This window comes from Ambystoma mexicanum, chromosome 2p (assembly GCF_040938575.1).
Source record: "Ambystoma mexicanum isolate Mex_15411 chromosome 2p, UKY_AmexF1_1, whole genome shotgun sequence".
Lineage (NCBI taxonomy): Eukaryota > Metazoa > Chordata > Amphibia > Caudata > Ambystomatidae > Ambystoma > Ambystoma mexicanum.
The window spans coordinates 1,344,932,655-1,344,949,866 of record NC_090923.1 but is presented as its reverse complement, the minus strand read 5'-3'; the positions used below and the strand labels follow the sequence as shown (position 1 = coordinate 1,344,949,866).

The 17,212-nt window shown below is 46.0% G+C and overlaps 1 protein-coding gene across 2 annotated transcripts in view; it reads left to right on the top strand.

The window, feature by feature from the left end:
• MYO15A (myosin XVA) overlaps positions 1–17,212 on the top strand; it is a 3,541,761-nt gene that overhangs the window by 3,447,820 nt on the left and 76,729 nt on the right. For both annotated transcript variants that reach the window (XM_069645706.1, XM_069645705.1), the window contains one exon: positions 11,879–12,019. In XM_069645706.1, coding sequence (XP_069501807.1) covers positions 11,879–12,019 — 141 coding nt within the window. The remainder of the gene's footprint in view (positions 1–11,878; positions 12,020–17,212) is intronic.

The following is a 17,212-nucleotide window of genomic DNA, read 5'->3' as shown; positions in this document are numbered from 1 at the left end:
TCATTGAGCACAAATAGAAGACCAAAGACCCCCCCACACAAACAAGACAGGCTAGTCAAGGTCTGGAACTTTGTCTCGCTGGAATGGATCACATACTCACTGCAAGAAAACCAGACAAAGTTCACGAGTGAATGGGAGACGGTGTTAACCCTCTTACAGGATAATTACTGGGAATCTTACTGTCCCCAAAAGCTACACATCCTGGGAATTGAATGAAAGGACTGAATGAAAAAAGGTGTATACAGGGTGCAATCCGGCCTGCATAGAAGGAGGGAGTGAGGGTAGTAGGGTACAGATTTTTTTTGTTTCTATGCTAAAAAAAGGATTTTAAAAAAGTATGTATCAAACAGATACAAAATAAGTTGAAAGAGAAATATGTTTCGACATTAATAGCAAAAAGGAGCACCAGATGTAGCGTGATCAATGATCAAACCATTTTTCAGCATCCGCCAGGTGCATTTAACTCAGTCAAAAGCCTAGTCAAGAGTCACCAACACAGACAGAGGAGGCACACCCGAACGGCTCAAGGGGCACCCATAGTCCGACTCCCCCTCCTTGCCTGCTCTGCTTGTCCTTGTGGAGATGCTGTGTTGCCGTCTGAAAATGTGGAGGGCAAACAAGATTCACAGATTCACATTCGCAAACGCTGGCACTTTTAACTGCAGAGGCCTGATAAACATAGATGGAATTTGACAGGCCTACGCAACAGGGTCTCCTTCCAAATGCTACTCGTGCTCTTTTAAAATTCTTTATTTTATTTTCCACCAAGGTTTCCGAGGCTTCTCTCTGCATGCAGGTATGGGTGCCTCTGTGTTACTGCTATTTAGACAGTGCAGGTTTATACCTTTCAAAAGTCACCACAAACTTTGCCGGCAGGTCACAGGAGAAGACGAGCACAAACGCAAGCTTGGGATCGGATGGACTCTGGCAGGGACAGAGCAAGTTACTCACTCTTCAAGGCTCATGCTTTGGCCTTAAATGCATCGTGCTATACAATTTCGGTCAAGAATGCCCCATATCATCAATAGCCCAGCAAAGCAGCAATCTACCTTATCTTCCTCTTCTCCAGTAGCCTTTTGTTTGTTGAACATCCAACAAACAGCATTTCAGGCTTTTTTTTATGACAGGCTTTCCAGTTTCCATGGAGGCTCATATGGTCAGTGTCATCCAGTAAAGTCAATCCCTCAAACATTAGTCAGACTTAACAACCTATCAGTATATAAGATACCTCAGTTCACTAAGGGATGTATGAGGGTTAGTAGCGGGAGGTATAGGGAGTTGGAGATTTCATTTCAATGTGGCATGGAGGTTGGAATTGTTCATATGGTGGCACAGCAGATGATGGAGATGGAGGTGTTGATGGAGGAAAGGGTAGAGTGGAGGAGAAGGCGAGAGGTCATTAAATAGAGGTGGAAAGGGTTCATCTAAGAGATACGAGGTAGAGGAGAAGACAAGAACGGGGGGAGGTGATGATAGAAATCAGTCATCAAATGGGCATCAAGGAGCAAAATCTCAGGGAACAGAAATGGAATAGAAAGCCCCAATTGTAGAGTAGCTGGTGGAAAGATGGGGAAGACGTTTGGCATAGCAGGAAAATAAGGAGGTAGTGATGATAGCGATAGCCTATCAGGAGGAAAAGGAGGAGGATGGACCAAGAGAGGTGGTGGCACAGAGCTTGAAAAGAAGAAAGGTGGAAGAACCATTTGGGGGGAGAGATGTGAAGAGGCACGATAGCTAAGAGGGGAGGTGTGGATAAGCTGTGCATTTTGAATTGTTGAGAATGAAATGATGCAGAATAAGTCAGTGGAGGGGAAGGTGGTAAGTAAGGCAGTCAAGAAGGGGAGGAAGTGCCCGGGACAAATGGCAAGACCCGGATAGAAAGGTTGCTTCTCAAGTACTGATGGAGACTCTGGCAGAGTCTGTCAGCAGCACCAAGGGAGATACGCCAGACCATGGCGCCACAGCAAGCTTGGTTGAAATCACAAGAAGTCTGAAGCTGGCCCACATTCAGTGGGTCCGCAAATCAGATGTGGTGGTGACCACTACAGAGAAGAACAACATTCTGACAGGTTCAATGGAAGACGCAGCTCAGAAAGTAGTGCTGAGGTACTTAAACCAGAAAGACGGTGATTGGCTTTTTAACTTCTAACTAGTGCAGTATAAGAGAGAGAGGAATAGACTGACCAACTGCAGTCCTCTTGCAAGTTTAATTTGGTCATACAAAGCTCACAAGTTTCCTAGGCAGTGTTTCAGATGGTGAATGTCATTGAGCCAGTTCACCTTCAGGTATTGCTCTTTGACATCAAGATACTAGTGGATTTTGATGTTGAATTGTTCCAAGAGTGTCCCCAGTGGCTACGTGTAGGGGTTGAAGATGACAGAGGAAAGGATGAGCCCTGTGGAACTCTGCAGGTCAGCGTGAATTGTTGGGATATGCAGGTGCCCATCTGGACGAGCTGGTGTCTGTTGGTGAGGTAGGAGTCAAACCATCGAAGGACTGTGGCATCGAATCCCATGCGGGAGGAAAGAAGGTTGGGTAGCACTTTGTGATCGACTGTGTTAACTAAGAATTTGAATGTTATTTATAGATCGCTACACACCAAAGCACTGCACAAAAATAGAGAAACGGTACAAATCAAATGGAATCAACATGTGGAATCAAATAATGAGCAAGTAAAATCAAGAGGTGAGGAAATGGGTCTTGAGCCGTGAACGAAAAAGGGGACGAGAGGAGAGGCAACAAAGAGGAAAAGTATTGCAATGTTGAGGGGCAAGAAGAGAAAAAGATCGAAAATGAGATTTAGACAGGTGGGAAAGGGAACCCTAAGTAAAAATAGGGATTGAGAATGAAGAGAACGTGGAGGGATATAGAAATAAATAAGAGATAGGGAGGGACAAGACCATGGAGAGATTTAAAAACCAGTCAAAGAAAATTGAAAGGGGAACCAGTGCAAAGAGATTAGAGCAGAGATGGAGTACGAAAAGATATAGAAGAGGAGGCGGATAGATGAATTATAGATAGAACAAAGAGGAGCAAGATGGATAGCACAAAGTTCAAGAAGGAGAGAGGAACAATAGAACAGATGGGAGAAGATCAAAAAGGAGACAATCATTTTGGATGCATTAAAAGAAAGAAAAGGTCTAGCCTTACGAATGTTATAGAGATGAAAGCGAGAGGAACCGGCAACATCAGAGATGTGGGTGGAGAACAATAAGTAAGAGTCAAGAATAACACCAAGATTTCTGGTGGAAGAGAAAAGAGGAAGAAAAGAAGGGGGGAAAGAAATGGAAGCGGGAGGCATCGGTGGTGGAATAGTAGAGGCAGGAAAGAAAAGAATTTCAGTCTTGGAGGGATTTAGATGGAGATAGGAGCTGTCATCCAAGATTGAATAGCAGGAAAGCAGGAGGAAAGAGTAAAATAAATAGAAGGGGAGAATGAAGAAAAAGAAAGTGCTGTGTATCGTTAGCGTAAAAGTGGCAAGAGGAATGGTGCATAAAGAACGGAGGGGACTGAGGACAGAGCTCTGACGGACACCATTGTGAAGAGGGAGAACAGGAGAGATTGAGCCAACCCATGAAACCGAATAGGTGTGGTCAGTAAGATAAGCCTGAAACCAGTTTAAAACAGAACCATGGAAACCAGGACGAGAAAGGGAGCGGAGAAGAAGATTGTGGTTGACAGTGGTTGACAGTGTTAAAAGCAACTGACAAGTCGAGCAAGACCAGGACAGCGGACTGCCTTGAGTGGCGAGCATGAAAAGTGAATCATGTAGAGAAAGGAGAGCAGTTTTAGTTGAATGAAAAGGACGGGCGGAAACCAGGTTGGTAAAGTGGAAGGAGACAGGCGGTGATGATGTGAGAAGAGACTTGTGAATATATAATACGCTCCAATAGTTTGGAAAGAAAAGGTAGACGCAAGATAAGGCGGTAGTTGGAAGGGAGAGAGGGGTCCAAGGAAGGCTTCTTAAGAATTGGAAGAATAGTGGCGTATTTAAAAGAGGAATGGAAAACAGGATTGAAGAGAAAGATTAAGAAGAGAGGCCAAGTAAGGAGAGGGTGAAGGATAGACCATGGGAATAAGGAAGAAAGGAAGAGAATCAGAGGGGCAGCAGTGGGCTGGGCTTTAGAAAGGAAAGAAGAAATATCAGTGGATGAAATAGAACAGAATGAGGACATTAAAATAGAAGGGAACTCAGGAACAGAAAGAGGGGGGTAGGGTATGAGGAGGCAGAAATAATAGAAGACATGATTGAGTAACTTTGGGTGTGAACTAGGAAGCAAAATCAGAAGCAGAAAGAGGTGAGAAAAGAGAGGGTTAAGAGGGAGCAGGGGACAAAATGTGATTTAAGATTTGGAAGAGACCACGAGGATAAGAGAGAGATGCTAATAGATCAGTGTAGAAACGTTGTTTAGCAAGAAAAGGGGCAGTGTTATAGTGAAGAGATGAAAGATGCGCCGAGAATAACGAAGAGCAGGGGTAAGCCAAGGTGAGCTTGTGTGAAGGCTGAAAAGTAGAGGAAGGATAGAGAGAGTCAAGAGTCTTACGAATTGAAGATGAGAAAAGGGAAACAAAAGAATCAACAGAAAACGAGGATAGAGTGTCGAGAGACAGAAGAGGTGAGTGAGGAAATGATTAAAGAAGTATCAAAGGACCGATGGTCTTGTTGAAAGAAAGTGGAGGGAGAAGAGGAAAGGGAGGGAGAAGGGAAAGGAATAAGTAAAAAGGTAAGGAGAGAATGGACAGAAGAGTAGGGAGGAATGGCCAAGACAGGAGTAAAGGATAATGGGGAAGAGAAGATCAGATCCAGGGAAGAACCAGAGATATGAGAAGGAGGGTGGGGACTAGCGAGAGAAGATAGGATTCACGAACAGTAAGAAGAGCAACTGAAGAGTGAATAATAGCCATATGGAGGTTGAAATACCCCAAAAGACAAAGTGGAGTATCAAGAGGAAGAGGAGAAGATAAAAGAAGGTCAAGGTTGTTAGGAAAGATTTCCAATTATGTGTAATTTTCCCTCCAGTTGTGTACCCCGCAACTTTTTGCGGATGTTTAACACCATAGTCCGACTTTACCAGAGGAGCCCAGCCTTCTGTTGCACTCCTATGGGCTTTTCACTCACTTCTTATGGGGAAACGGACATGCCCTTAAGACAGTCAGTACTGGGAGACTTTGTTTCCCTTAGTCCTTTCCAGTGTTGCAACTTTTCTGCAACATGTAACAAGTGTACAATGTACCTTCCAGTACAGTACACTTGGGTCTATTAGTCATTTCCAAAGGCCCCAGATACTATCAAAGGATTTTTTAGGAGAAGTGCAGATGTGTCTCAGACAGGGCTGGTGGCAGCTTATCATTTTGTATATTTTTAACCCCTTCCTGCCAGGTAAACCCAGATTACCGCATTTGGCACAAATGGGTGGCCTGGCTCCAAAATGGCCATGCCACGAGGTTCTTTGTCCTGTCCTTTGCCCATCTTGCCCCTTCACCTTCCCCAGGTCGAGCCAACCCAGGTCACTCCTTATTTGGGCATGCATTCTCCCTCAAAATGCCAAGCTTTCGCAGGCTTCTGCGTGCCTTGTGTGTGTGCCTCCAGGATGTGGGCTGGAACGTCTGGTTCCAATGCACATCCTGGGTGCCAGAGAGTCTGGAGTGCTATGAATGCCTGGGACCACAGTGGTCCGTGATTGGTCCACGTATGGTATGCCTGTATGTGAGCAAATCTCCCATTGGGTCCTCTTCGTTTTGCCGCGAAGGAGATTCTGGATAAGAGAAGGCCCCAAACACCCATAACCATGTCGATCTCTGGAGTTCTCACTGAATGAAGGATAGGATCCAAGTATCCTGAAACTAAGAAGCTGAGTCGAGGAACCACTGGTGACCCGCTGGAAGGTTTGGCACCCTGAGCCTGCTGTCGTTCCATGGGACCCCTCTGCATCCGGCCGTCCTAGAAGGTCTGCGAAGACACTTCGACCCATTGGAATAGTGGGACCAACTATTCTCGGCACCTTCAACATACCCTTCAAGTAAGCCTTCTCGGAAGTGTCCCTGGCCAGCCAATAGGCTGACCAGTTTACGCAGACTCTTTGCCCTGATATCGCAGCCATTTCGAGGAGGCCCTTGAAACTTGGTATATCGCTAGCTCTGTGTTCACGGCACCCTCACCCAGAATTTTGTACACTGGGCGTTCCCAGGTCTGAAGTGAGACGGGTGCACCAGAACCAGAGCATACGCAGTTACCCTGTCGCCCAGCCGTGGTTTTGAACTTTGCAGGTGCGCATCATGTGAGCCCCTCTTGCCCCTGAAACCTGCTGCAGTGAAACTGGCCTGATCTATCCACCAGGAACGGAAAAATCGCCACTGTCCGGTTTGGGATTCATCACTGTATCTTCGCCGCTGAAAGCCGCAGAGCCGTCAAATTGCCGCACTTGAACCTGCAACCGAAGTGGACTCGACTGCAGAAGTTTGGTCAAGAGTGCGCCGGGGGTCGGTGAGTAATCGCAACCCTAACCGGTGGCCCCTGGCGCCTCCATCCATTTTTACGCACCAGTGGCCCCTGGGGCCCCTCTCCTTTCCACTCCTAGTGCGAACTAGCAAACTATTACCAACTCTTGGAATCGACTCTGCCCTCAAGTGAGTGGAGACCCTCCTCGAATAGTGGGAACCTATTCTTCATCACCTCACCCACCTTCCTCAGCTGCTACAGACCATTGAAGAGGCCCCGTTTTGCCCATATGAACCGCATGTGCTATCATTGCATGTACATTTGAGCATTAGGCTCCACTCTTCTTAGGGATTGGACTGCCTCTTTGGAGTGTCTTGAATGTAGAAGGGGCTAAAGACTATTTGCACTGCCTGATTCCTCCCATTTTAGGTTGTGGGCCCATTTTGTGCATTAACCCTTTGGACCCCATTGGTCTTGTATATATGTATTTAGATAGGGTTGTGTTGGCTTAATAAGTATTACTGTGATTTGATTTGTGTGTCGAAACTCAAAGGCCTTGAAATAAATGTATTTGTATTTTTAATATATCTACACCTGACTGGGAGTGATTTGTAAACGTCCTTACTCTGTGTGCTCATTGAGGTCTTTCAGTCACCCTCACCCCTCCTGAGACCTAGTCTTGACCGCTGCCAAGCTACCTTGATTGATCTGGCTTGTCCAGAAGGTTACCCTGCTCCATGAAACTAGGCTGGCCTACTGAACCTCTGCCCACCAGGTTAGAGTTCAGAAATCCATCTTAACAAAGGTCGATACAAAAGGAATTCCTAGGACCAGGAGGACGATAATTGAATAAAAAAGCAATAGGTGAAGGTTTAGTAAAACAAGAGAACTGATATTCAAAGAACTTGAAAAGAGTAAGGTTAAGGAAGGAGGAGCAAGAGTATAGGAGGACAATAAAGAATGCCAGCACCACTTCCACGACCGAAAGGGTGGGGGGTGTGTGTAAAAGCGGTTGAAGAGAAAAACAAAGCAGCAAGGGTAACAAGATTAGATGGGGCGAGCCATGTTTCTGTAAGACATAGAATGCGTAAATTGAGGCGAAGAAAGGTGTCACGGAGAGAGTGTGCCTTATTACAAATGCAACGTGCATTCCAGGGACAAAGATTAAAAGTGGGTGAGGACGTAGACAAAGGGAGATTGATGAGATTGTCACAGTTACAAGAAGAAAAAGAAGTAGCAAAAGAAGATGAATGGTGAGCAGAGTAGTAGGAGGGATTGGAATGGGACATGACATGGCCGGGATGAAGATGAGCTAATTTCGACTAAGAAGGCACAAGGTTGCTGTTTAAGGAACGCTATATAAACAGGGCTCTTATATTTTCCATTCCTACCGGTGTGCACTTTTTGAGAGCGTAAACTAAACGGTTTCGACCAGGCCATTGTGTTGTTCCTGATTGCAATTTGAATCTCATTCTGATGTTTTTGATGGTGACTCTTTTTGAGCCTTTCCATTCATGCCCCTATGGTGATTTCTTAGGTTGCCATCACTTCCATGGGTGGGTGTGTGAGTGCCAGGCTCTTTCTGTCAATCCTCCTTATTTCATCTTCCCCAAAGTAAAGGCGACTTTGCGGACAAGAGAGTCTTTTATTCCCAAGAGTGTGTCATACTTTCACTTGTCTCAGAAGATTCATTTTCTCATCTTGTACCCTCTGCATCATCCATGTTTCATTGACTGGACCCCAAAAGGAAACTGTTTCAGTGGATTGCTTTTCTCCCGCAGACTCCTCATCTGATAGATATTCCCTCCAACTTTGCTGCTTCAGAAACTATTTCAATAGGGGGGCGAAGTGGACCTCGACCCGGCCATCGACCATCGATCCATCTAGCTCAGCGTCTGGTTGTCGGCTCCTGACATGACGTCAGGTGTCATATAAGTAGCGCGTCACTACGCCCTAGCCTCAGTTCCTTTTTTCTGTATGCTAACACAGTGCTTTAGGAACACAGAGCTCAACTCTTTTCGCGTTTTCGTCAGAAAAGGTGACTTTTTTAAAAAGAATCCTTGACGCAAGATGTTGTTCACACGAGTGTCTGGTTTCAAGCGGTGTTCCGATTGTGGCACCAAGATGTCCCTTACCGACCCACACAAGTTGTGTCTCTGTTGCCTCGGCATGTGTCACAGGACTGACGGGGTTCTGTCGTTACGCCAAGATACACCCGAAATCTCTTCGCGACTGAGCTGCAAAACCCGCTGTGGGTCGACCGTCCTCAAAATCTCTGGCGCGGTCGACGGTTCGGTCTTCAGAGACCCAAACCAAGGGGCATATGCCCGAGAAACACCGGCGGAAGAAGAAAAGGTCTCACTCGAGGAGCCACTTTTCCTCCTTTCGAAAAAATAAAACGCGCCACCACCATTGTCGGGACCTTCCACCCGCCAGGAGTGGGAGGATTTCAAATCCTTGATGCTTGAAATGTTCAAGCAGCATGCTGCAGTCAGCGCAGCTCCCACACAGCATGCCTCGGATGCCAAGAGAGGCGCTCGGTGTACCCGACTCCTCTAGCTAGTGCCCCGCTACCGACTATTTTGGCGCTGATTAATCTTTCGACGTCGAAAGAAATACTATGGAAGCCGGATTACCCCTGTGCATCCAAGGATGTCGATGCTACTGTGTCTTGATCTCGACACTGACATCCGTCATCCCGGCCCCGAAAGACAAACCCTTGTCGACAAAGACTTTATACCACAACCCCAGTCCGAATTTTTTGAGACCATAATGGGTATCTTCGGCGATCATGACGCCGATGACCTAGATGCAGATTTACAAGATTTGAGGCGTGGTGCAGGGAACGCGAGAATTACCCCATCTCTTGCCCACCACTACAGTGATGGAGTTCCTTCTGTCACTGGTCTCTGTATGCCTTCAGGCCACCACAGCAAAGGATATTTGGCGGCCTTGTCTGTGTTCAAGAGATACCCTGATCAGGTTTCATTTTTTACTATCCTGGTAATGGCACAATTCCTGAAAGGTCTTGTAAATAAGTTTCTGCCAACCCCCTTTGTTGTCCTAGATTGGGATCTTAAACTGGTTCTTACATTTCTGATGGCGGCTCCTTTTGTGCCTATGCACTCTTGTCCTTTACAGCTTCTCTCATTGAAAACAACCTTCTTGGTGGCTATTACATCCGCTAGGCGGGTGAGTGAACTATAGGCTAAGCTTATGCTGTAAGCCACCCTTCCTGCGTGTCTTCAGGGAGAAAGTTTCAATCAGTTTAAGGCCTGGCTTTGTCCCCAAGGTCGTATCAGAATTTCACTTGTCACAGTCCAATAACCTTCTGGTCTTCTATCCTCCTCACCCTTCTAAGCAGGAGGAACGGTTACATCGTCCACACCCTAAGAGGGTGTTGAGTTACTATATCACCAGGACAGTTGATTTCAGGGGAGCTGACCCGCTTTTTGTGGCTTTTTCTTTAGCCTGTAAGGGCCTCCCCTTAACGAAGCAGACTTTATCCCATTGGATAATTCTCTGCATAGATTAATGTTACCAGGCCGCTGGGAAGGAATTACCAGCAGGCATCAGGGCCCATTCAACAAGGGGGGTCTCTGCTTCCACCAGGTGGCAGTGGGGGGGGTCCCTGTCCGTAAGATTTGTCGTGCTGCGACATGGTCATCTTTGCATACCTTTACAAAGCACTATAGCCTGGATGTGGCTTGTACTTCTGATGCGTGTTTTGGCAGGGCAGTGCTGGAAAACTTCTTAGCATGACTTTCTGCCCGCCTCCGTCATTACAGTTTAGGGAGTCTATCAGATGATGAATCTGCAGGAGAAAAGCAATCCATCGAAGGAGAAATGACCTTACCGTAATGTTCTTTCTATGGATTCTTCTCCTGCAGATTCCTCATCTCCCCTCCCATCCGTCCCTGCTCAGAAAGTCGGTGGTTGGTGCGCATCTTTCTAAACAACGTTGACTTGGTGATGGTCCTCTGTGTCAGTTTTTCTGCCTTCCTGCCACAGTCTTAAAACAAACATTTTTTTAACACTACTCTTAGTGTTCTTTCTCAATTGTTCCTCCTTCAGAGGCCTCTAATTACTTTCTTTTTTAAAGGGCTCATTAGCCCGATTGTTCTCTCTGTTTTCCTATACAGTGTGTGGTGCTCTGGAAAAAAGGGGGAACTGTGGTCGGGGCGTAGTGACGCGCTTCATTTACGATGCCTGACGACCTGTCCGGAGCCAACGACCAGACGCTGAGCAAGAAGGATCAATGGTAGAAGTGCGGGTCGAGGTCCACTACGCCCCCTATCGAAGAAGATTCTGAAGCAGCGACGCTGGAGGGACTATCTATCAGATGAGGAATCTGCGGGAGAAGAATCCATAGAAAGAACATTATGGTAATGTAATTTCTCCTACTATGTCTCTCGGACGAGGGACATCAAGTGGGATGACCAGCATTTTGTCAATTCTTCTGGTACTTCAGCTGGCAGGGCTATCACCAATCAGACCACTTCAAGGTGCATTGTACTTTTCATTTCTGAATGCTATAATCTGGCTAACAAAGAAGTGCCTCAGGGTTGCAGAGCTCATTTTAATATCTACCAAAGTCCTTGAAACAACTTCTGATGATTTGCAGAGGAGTGTTCCTCTTCTGAACATGTATATGTGGCTAAGTGGGTTTATGCGCACATGTTCAGCAAATATTACTACCTGAATTTCTTATTACATCAAGGTACCTGTTTTGCTCATGCAGCACTACAGAGTTTAATAGTGGAGGTGTCATGCTCTCTTCCATGTTCCATGTTCTTTGCTGCTTTGAGAGGCTTTCAAAGATGAGAAATTTGTCGGAGGACATAATCCATTAGAAGAACAAATTAATTACTTTCAGTACATTTTCTTCGGTGTGATTAGTTGTTCCTCCCACAGATTTCACATACCCCCAACCTACTCCTAGTCCGAAATGCTTGTAACCTCTTGAATTCCTGCTGTTCCCCTGCTTTTGAGTGCAGGGATAAATGGATGGAATTGAGGTCATGGGTCGGAGTCAGCTCTACTTATAAAACCTATGACGACACATCTGGAGTAATGGGCACCCACAGTTCTGTCCAGAGCCAAAGCAGAGCAGCAGTATACCCCTGGTGGCCGACAACTGTTTCCAAAGACATGCTTGTGCCCACCGGAGATTTCTAAGGGGCGGAATCTGTTGGAGGAAGCACTGTTCCATTGGAAAGAATACCAGCTGAGGGAAGTCATTTGTTAATTTGTGATCGAAAACCATTTATTGTAAAAACAGTATACTTTCAAAAATAATGCCTTCAAATAAAGTACATTTGTAACTAGCCACATTATATTCCACTGTGCAAATACCTCACTTTTAAAGATGACTGAAATAGATGAAGGGGGCAATAATTGTGGTTTCTTAACCAGTTCCTTTTTTCTGTACCCCACAGGAGTTGATAGTAAATTTTCCTCTTAAGGACATTCAATCCACGCGAACCCAACGGCCCACTGCCGGCTCCAGTTATCCCTATGTTGAAATTATGCTGGGGGACTTGATGTCACAAAAGGTGACACAACTGCAGCTTGATCAGGTACATTTGGACATGTTCTTTCTAAGCAACCAATTCCATTTGCCTAACATATTCATCGAATTCTTGGATTTTGGTACTTCAAAAAACTAAAAGGACATGTAAAGAAATTGAATAAGATGTAACAATATTAAACAAAGGTTTGTAAAAAAGGGTCCCTTCAACAAAAAAACACTTGTAATGTCAATTATAGTCATGAGTATTTGTAGGTAAGCCTAGTTCATGAATGCAAACGTTTACAGGCTATTCATCAATGCAAGCATTTATGTGTGTAAACTACATTTGTAATTCACACCTACAAATGTGTATGCTTTATGTTGTACTTTATTGTATTCACAAATATACTTTCACACTCATCTGTGACCTGATTTTATAATCATACATATTTGAATTCTTTACATTGGCACATTGGATTTACCGCCGGCATACTACCAAACTTGTAATGAGGCCCAGGCCCGAGCACGTAGGCATGCAGGAGTGTTCCCCTGCGTAAGTATCCCAGGATATGAGAGCTTAGTGGTTCAGGATGTGATTGAAGACATCTACCTTTGAAGACATCTAACTTTCCTTCTCTCCCACCTGACAGAGAGTGTAAGAGTCTGGATGCCTGCGGAAAGGTGTTTGCTTCTGGCAGCCTTGCTTTCCGAGCAGTGAATACCTTCTGCGCCCTGGCAAAGTTCTCTTTCAGCCTCTGGCCAACACGGCAGTGCTCGTTCCTGAAGGGGATATGAGAGAAGGTTGTCTTGCAATGGCACAGTGTGGCAGAGAGGCTTTCCACCAGATACTGCAGACAGGTTTAAACACAGCTGACTGTATCGGACATTCCACGGTCACGAGTGCGGTGGTGAAATATCACTCATGGATGGGGACATTGGGATTTTCACAAGGATGTACAGACAAAGAAACTGGATATGCCCATCTTTGGGCAGAGGTAAATATAAGGGTACCTGTAAATATCATAGGTCCTCCAGGTAAGATATATATAAAATAGAACAATGGACCTAGATGTATGTGAAGCTAGAGGCAATACTTCACAAATTACAACAATGCTTGTTGTAAATAGAAATATATATATATATTTTTATTTTTATATTACCTCCTAAATCAGAACATATTTCCACAACATATCTTCTAAAACACCAGTGTATCTTCTTTCATACAACCATTCATACACAAAAACAAGTGTATTCTGTTACTGAAAACAGAAACGAAAAAATGTGTGACATCTGTTCTCACAAAAGAACATAAACAACGCTCCTAAATAATTCACTGTTGTTTCTTAGGGAGGAGCCATTCCTTGAAGAGGAGTGTCTTGAGCTCCTTCCTGAACTGTAGAAGGGGTGAGTTGGATGTTGATGGGGAGGAGGTTCCAGAATAGTGGGATGTGGACAGAGAAGGCCTGTCTTCTGTTTTTTTCCTTCCTGCACCGGCTGGGTTCAAGTATGTACATATCCTTACTTCTGGTGGATTGTAGGCTTCCTGAGATGCTAAGTTTCTCAGTGAGGCAACTTGGGAACTTCAGGGTGACAGCCTTGTAGATGATGCAGCAGGATTTGAAGAAATGTTCCTCTGCCTGAGAAGCATGGGGTGGAGGAAAAAACCCATGAAGATGGATCTTTTGAGAGAAAAGAAATTCTTAGGTCACCTTTGTGAGGAAGGAAGGTCTCACTCTCAATGTCACCTTCTCTATTCCCGTGATCCACCGGAGTTGGGCTTGTTCATTAATAATGCAGATCATGACATCATTTTTTGATTCAATTTTTATCCATCATCTCGAGTTTCTATAGTCCATGCTGGTGTATGAGCTCTTTGAATTAATTAGAAATAATCACATTATGTTTATTTTATGTTTATTTTTTTTAAGTTGTAGAATGTACCACCATCAAATGGGATTTGAGCCCTTGCTTGGTGTCCTGCTTTGTATGCTTATTGGGGAGCAGAGGATGGGAGGCACTCTGAGTGTACTAGACTAATGGTACATTGCCATAGCCTAACCTCCGTCTACATGATGTAGAAAGGAGTTCTGCCATTCTATGACCTGTCCCCTTTCTTTATCCATGATGAGAGTAGAACCCAGAGTGTATATTGAACACTCGTGGGCATGCGCGCTAACAATCCGGTAGTTCGCGCTGGAGAATACGAGGAGCGTAGTCTACGTTTTCAAGGGAGACCACACAACACTGCATCCCGCGAGCAGGAGGTAAGAGGGCAGACGCCACCCGACCGCGCCATGCTACGGACGTTGCCGGTGTCCCATGGACACGGTAGCTAATGTGCCACGTGAGCCGCGGGGAAAAAGTGTGTTTAGAGGAGACAAAGTCACTCCGTGTGAGGGACGGCTGACTACGTGTTGGCTTAATAGAGAATTGTGATGCTACATTGTGGGACCAATAGGTGAGCCCCCACACCGGAGCTATGGGCTTGTGTGTGCACACCTGATTTGATCAAAGTGGAGGCGCTTGACTAACAGGCATGCAAGGTTGCAGTGGCCATTGACATGGGGTTAGCATTCACTCCCTGCATTGAGTCGTCCACTACTCTGGACTGTTTTATCAGAGTGTTTAGTATTATGTAGCTCACACCTACACCGTCCAGGTCTTTGTTAACTCTGGCCCACACGGGTGCACTATGAGCTGCTTTCAGCACGCATGTTGAGTGGCTGACCTTACTAGTAGGTCTCAGTAGTGACGGCTTCCCCTATTCTTTTTCCTAGTACAAGAAAAGACCTGCAAAGCGCCTTTGGCATACTCATACCTCTTCTGCATTCCAACTAAAGAAAGGGGGTGAGTAGTCTCGTAAATCTACATAGAGGCTCTTGTTCTGCGGCTGTGAGAAACACCTATGATGATAAGACTGATGGGTGCCCTATTGATTTTATTCTCTCTAGTGACAGCAAATGAGGTTATAGACGGTGAAGAAACCATCTGTATGAATCACATCAATTCAAGATCAGTGAAGATACATTCTCCAGCATTGGATCTTTCATGGATGCACATGCTTAGAACATTCCCCGTCGTCAGACTGGGACCTCTCGGAACACATATGTAGCCTTTTCCTATAGGAAAACTTTCAACACTTTTGTGTCCTATCTACGTCCTTTTAGGACCCGCCTACGCATGCTCCGTAGGCCGTCCCAGTATAAGAGGCCCACCCCCGCGGTTCCCCTTCAGATTTCAACCGTCTCCAAAGTAGTGGGATCTCCTCGCGTTGTCTTACTATTTTGTACAAGTTTGCGTTACTGGAATTTGAGTACAGAAAATGTCCTCCGTGTCAGGAAAAGCGCTGTTCTGCCCATGCGCGACATGCGGCTTGAAAAAAGTTTACGAGGGGGACGGACATATGGATTGTATATATTGCCTCCACCCTCATCATTCGGCTGATAACTGCGACATATGCAAAGGGTTTTCTCAAAAAACCCTCAAAGACCGCAGTCGACGACTGGTGGCATGGCTGAATGAAGGAGCGGGCCATACCCCCCTTCGGAGGTAGGCTCCACACAATCGGCGAAAACATCACGCTGCGCTACCTCGTCGGAACCACCGGAGAAGAAATCTCGACCGACGGAAAAAGAGTCGTCTGGAAGTCACTCAACTAGAGACTCCTCGTCAAAGAAATCATCAAAGGAAAGGAAATCCTCCTCGGGCGATCATCATAGATCAACCACGAGTCGAGAGTCGAGTAAAAGCAAGCCAAGTGTGGAAAAAGTGGGACCGCCAAAACCACCTGCTAAGTCACCGTCGTCGACGGCGGCCCAGTCATCGGCCCCCACCCTGCCACTTACGCAGGTGGCATCCACCGTCCCACCGACGACGACGCCGACGATGGCCTCGTCGACGGGGGTTCTACAGGAGGCCTGGAGGCCGGAAGTTTTTGATCCGACCCCCCCGGATACTTTACTACAAGAACAGGCTGTGTTGCTGTCCTCGGAGGACGAGAATGAGAGAATAGCTGGCCCAGCAGACCTAGGGCTACGAGTGGCTGACAAGTCGTCGACGAGGGGTTCCGTTATACCGGTATCTGCCCCTCTTCTCAATCCTCAATCGGTTTTGTCGTTGGAAATTCTGTATCTTCCGTTCTATGTTTCTAGGTGCATGTTAATGATTTCCATGCCCTGAAGGATTGAGTCTGAGCATCAATACTACCACTGACACGTTTTCTTGGTTAGAGGTGAGTATTGATGGGTATCTGCAGTAAAGAAAGATACACACTAACTAATTGTGTTGATTATGAATATTGAGGCTAGAGTCTAATAGGCTGTTATATACATTTACCCTTAGAACTAATCCGCAGAAAACACCTTTTGCCCTGTTGCATGAGGAACCCTGAAGAGAGGTTCCGAGATCCTGAAGAAGGTTGGATTACTAAGAGGACCCAGGATGCAGTCTACCTGAGACCTCCCCTTCTCCGACTGGACCACTCTCGTCAGTGCCCTCCTGGGTCTGTCCCCTTCTCCATATCTCCTGGCCGCTTGAGGGCAGGAGAAATACCGGACTTCCCTAGTGGCGTGGGTTTCACATTTTTCCAGCTCCATGAGTATTTGTGAAAGCACTGTGGGATCGTAGGATCAGGAGTACTCTAGTTCAAGGTTCTTAAGCGCAGTTTTGGATTTCTAAAGGTCCCTTCTAATACTTTTAAGGACCCCTGCCTCTCTTGATATTGACACACCCATGATGTATACCTTAAAGGCCTGCCATCTGATGTCGTGAGACGTGGAGCCGACAGTGTTGCAAGCAAAGAAGGTCGCAATGTCGGTTTTATTATTTGCTCGGAACACAATGTCCTTCAGAGAGGCAGACTTGAATCTCCAAGTGCAACCGGTGTGTCTACCCCCCAATTTCAATGATATCACCACCGAGGAATGGTCAGATAGTATACGAGGTCTAATGTCCACGTCCAGTACTCTCCCCATTAATGAACCAGATATAAGGAACACATCTATCCGGGAGGACAAGTCATGAACAGAGGAGTAAAACGTGCATTCCCTCGACTGTGGATGTGTTGTACGCCATGCGTCCCTTAGTTCGAGTGATTGTACGAGGGACAGCAATAGGCGGGCAGCTCTGGATTGGGGTTGAGGAGCAGCATTTGTCCTGTCAAGTGTGCGGTCTAGGATCAGGTTCATGTCACCGCCCCATATCTGGGGTATTCCATATTACCCAGTCAGGCCTTCCCCTATATGGTTGAAAAACTCTGGTG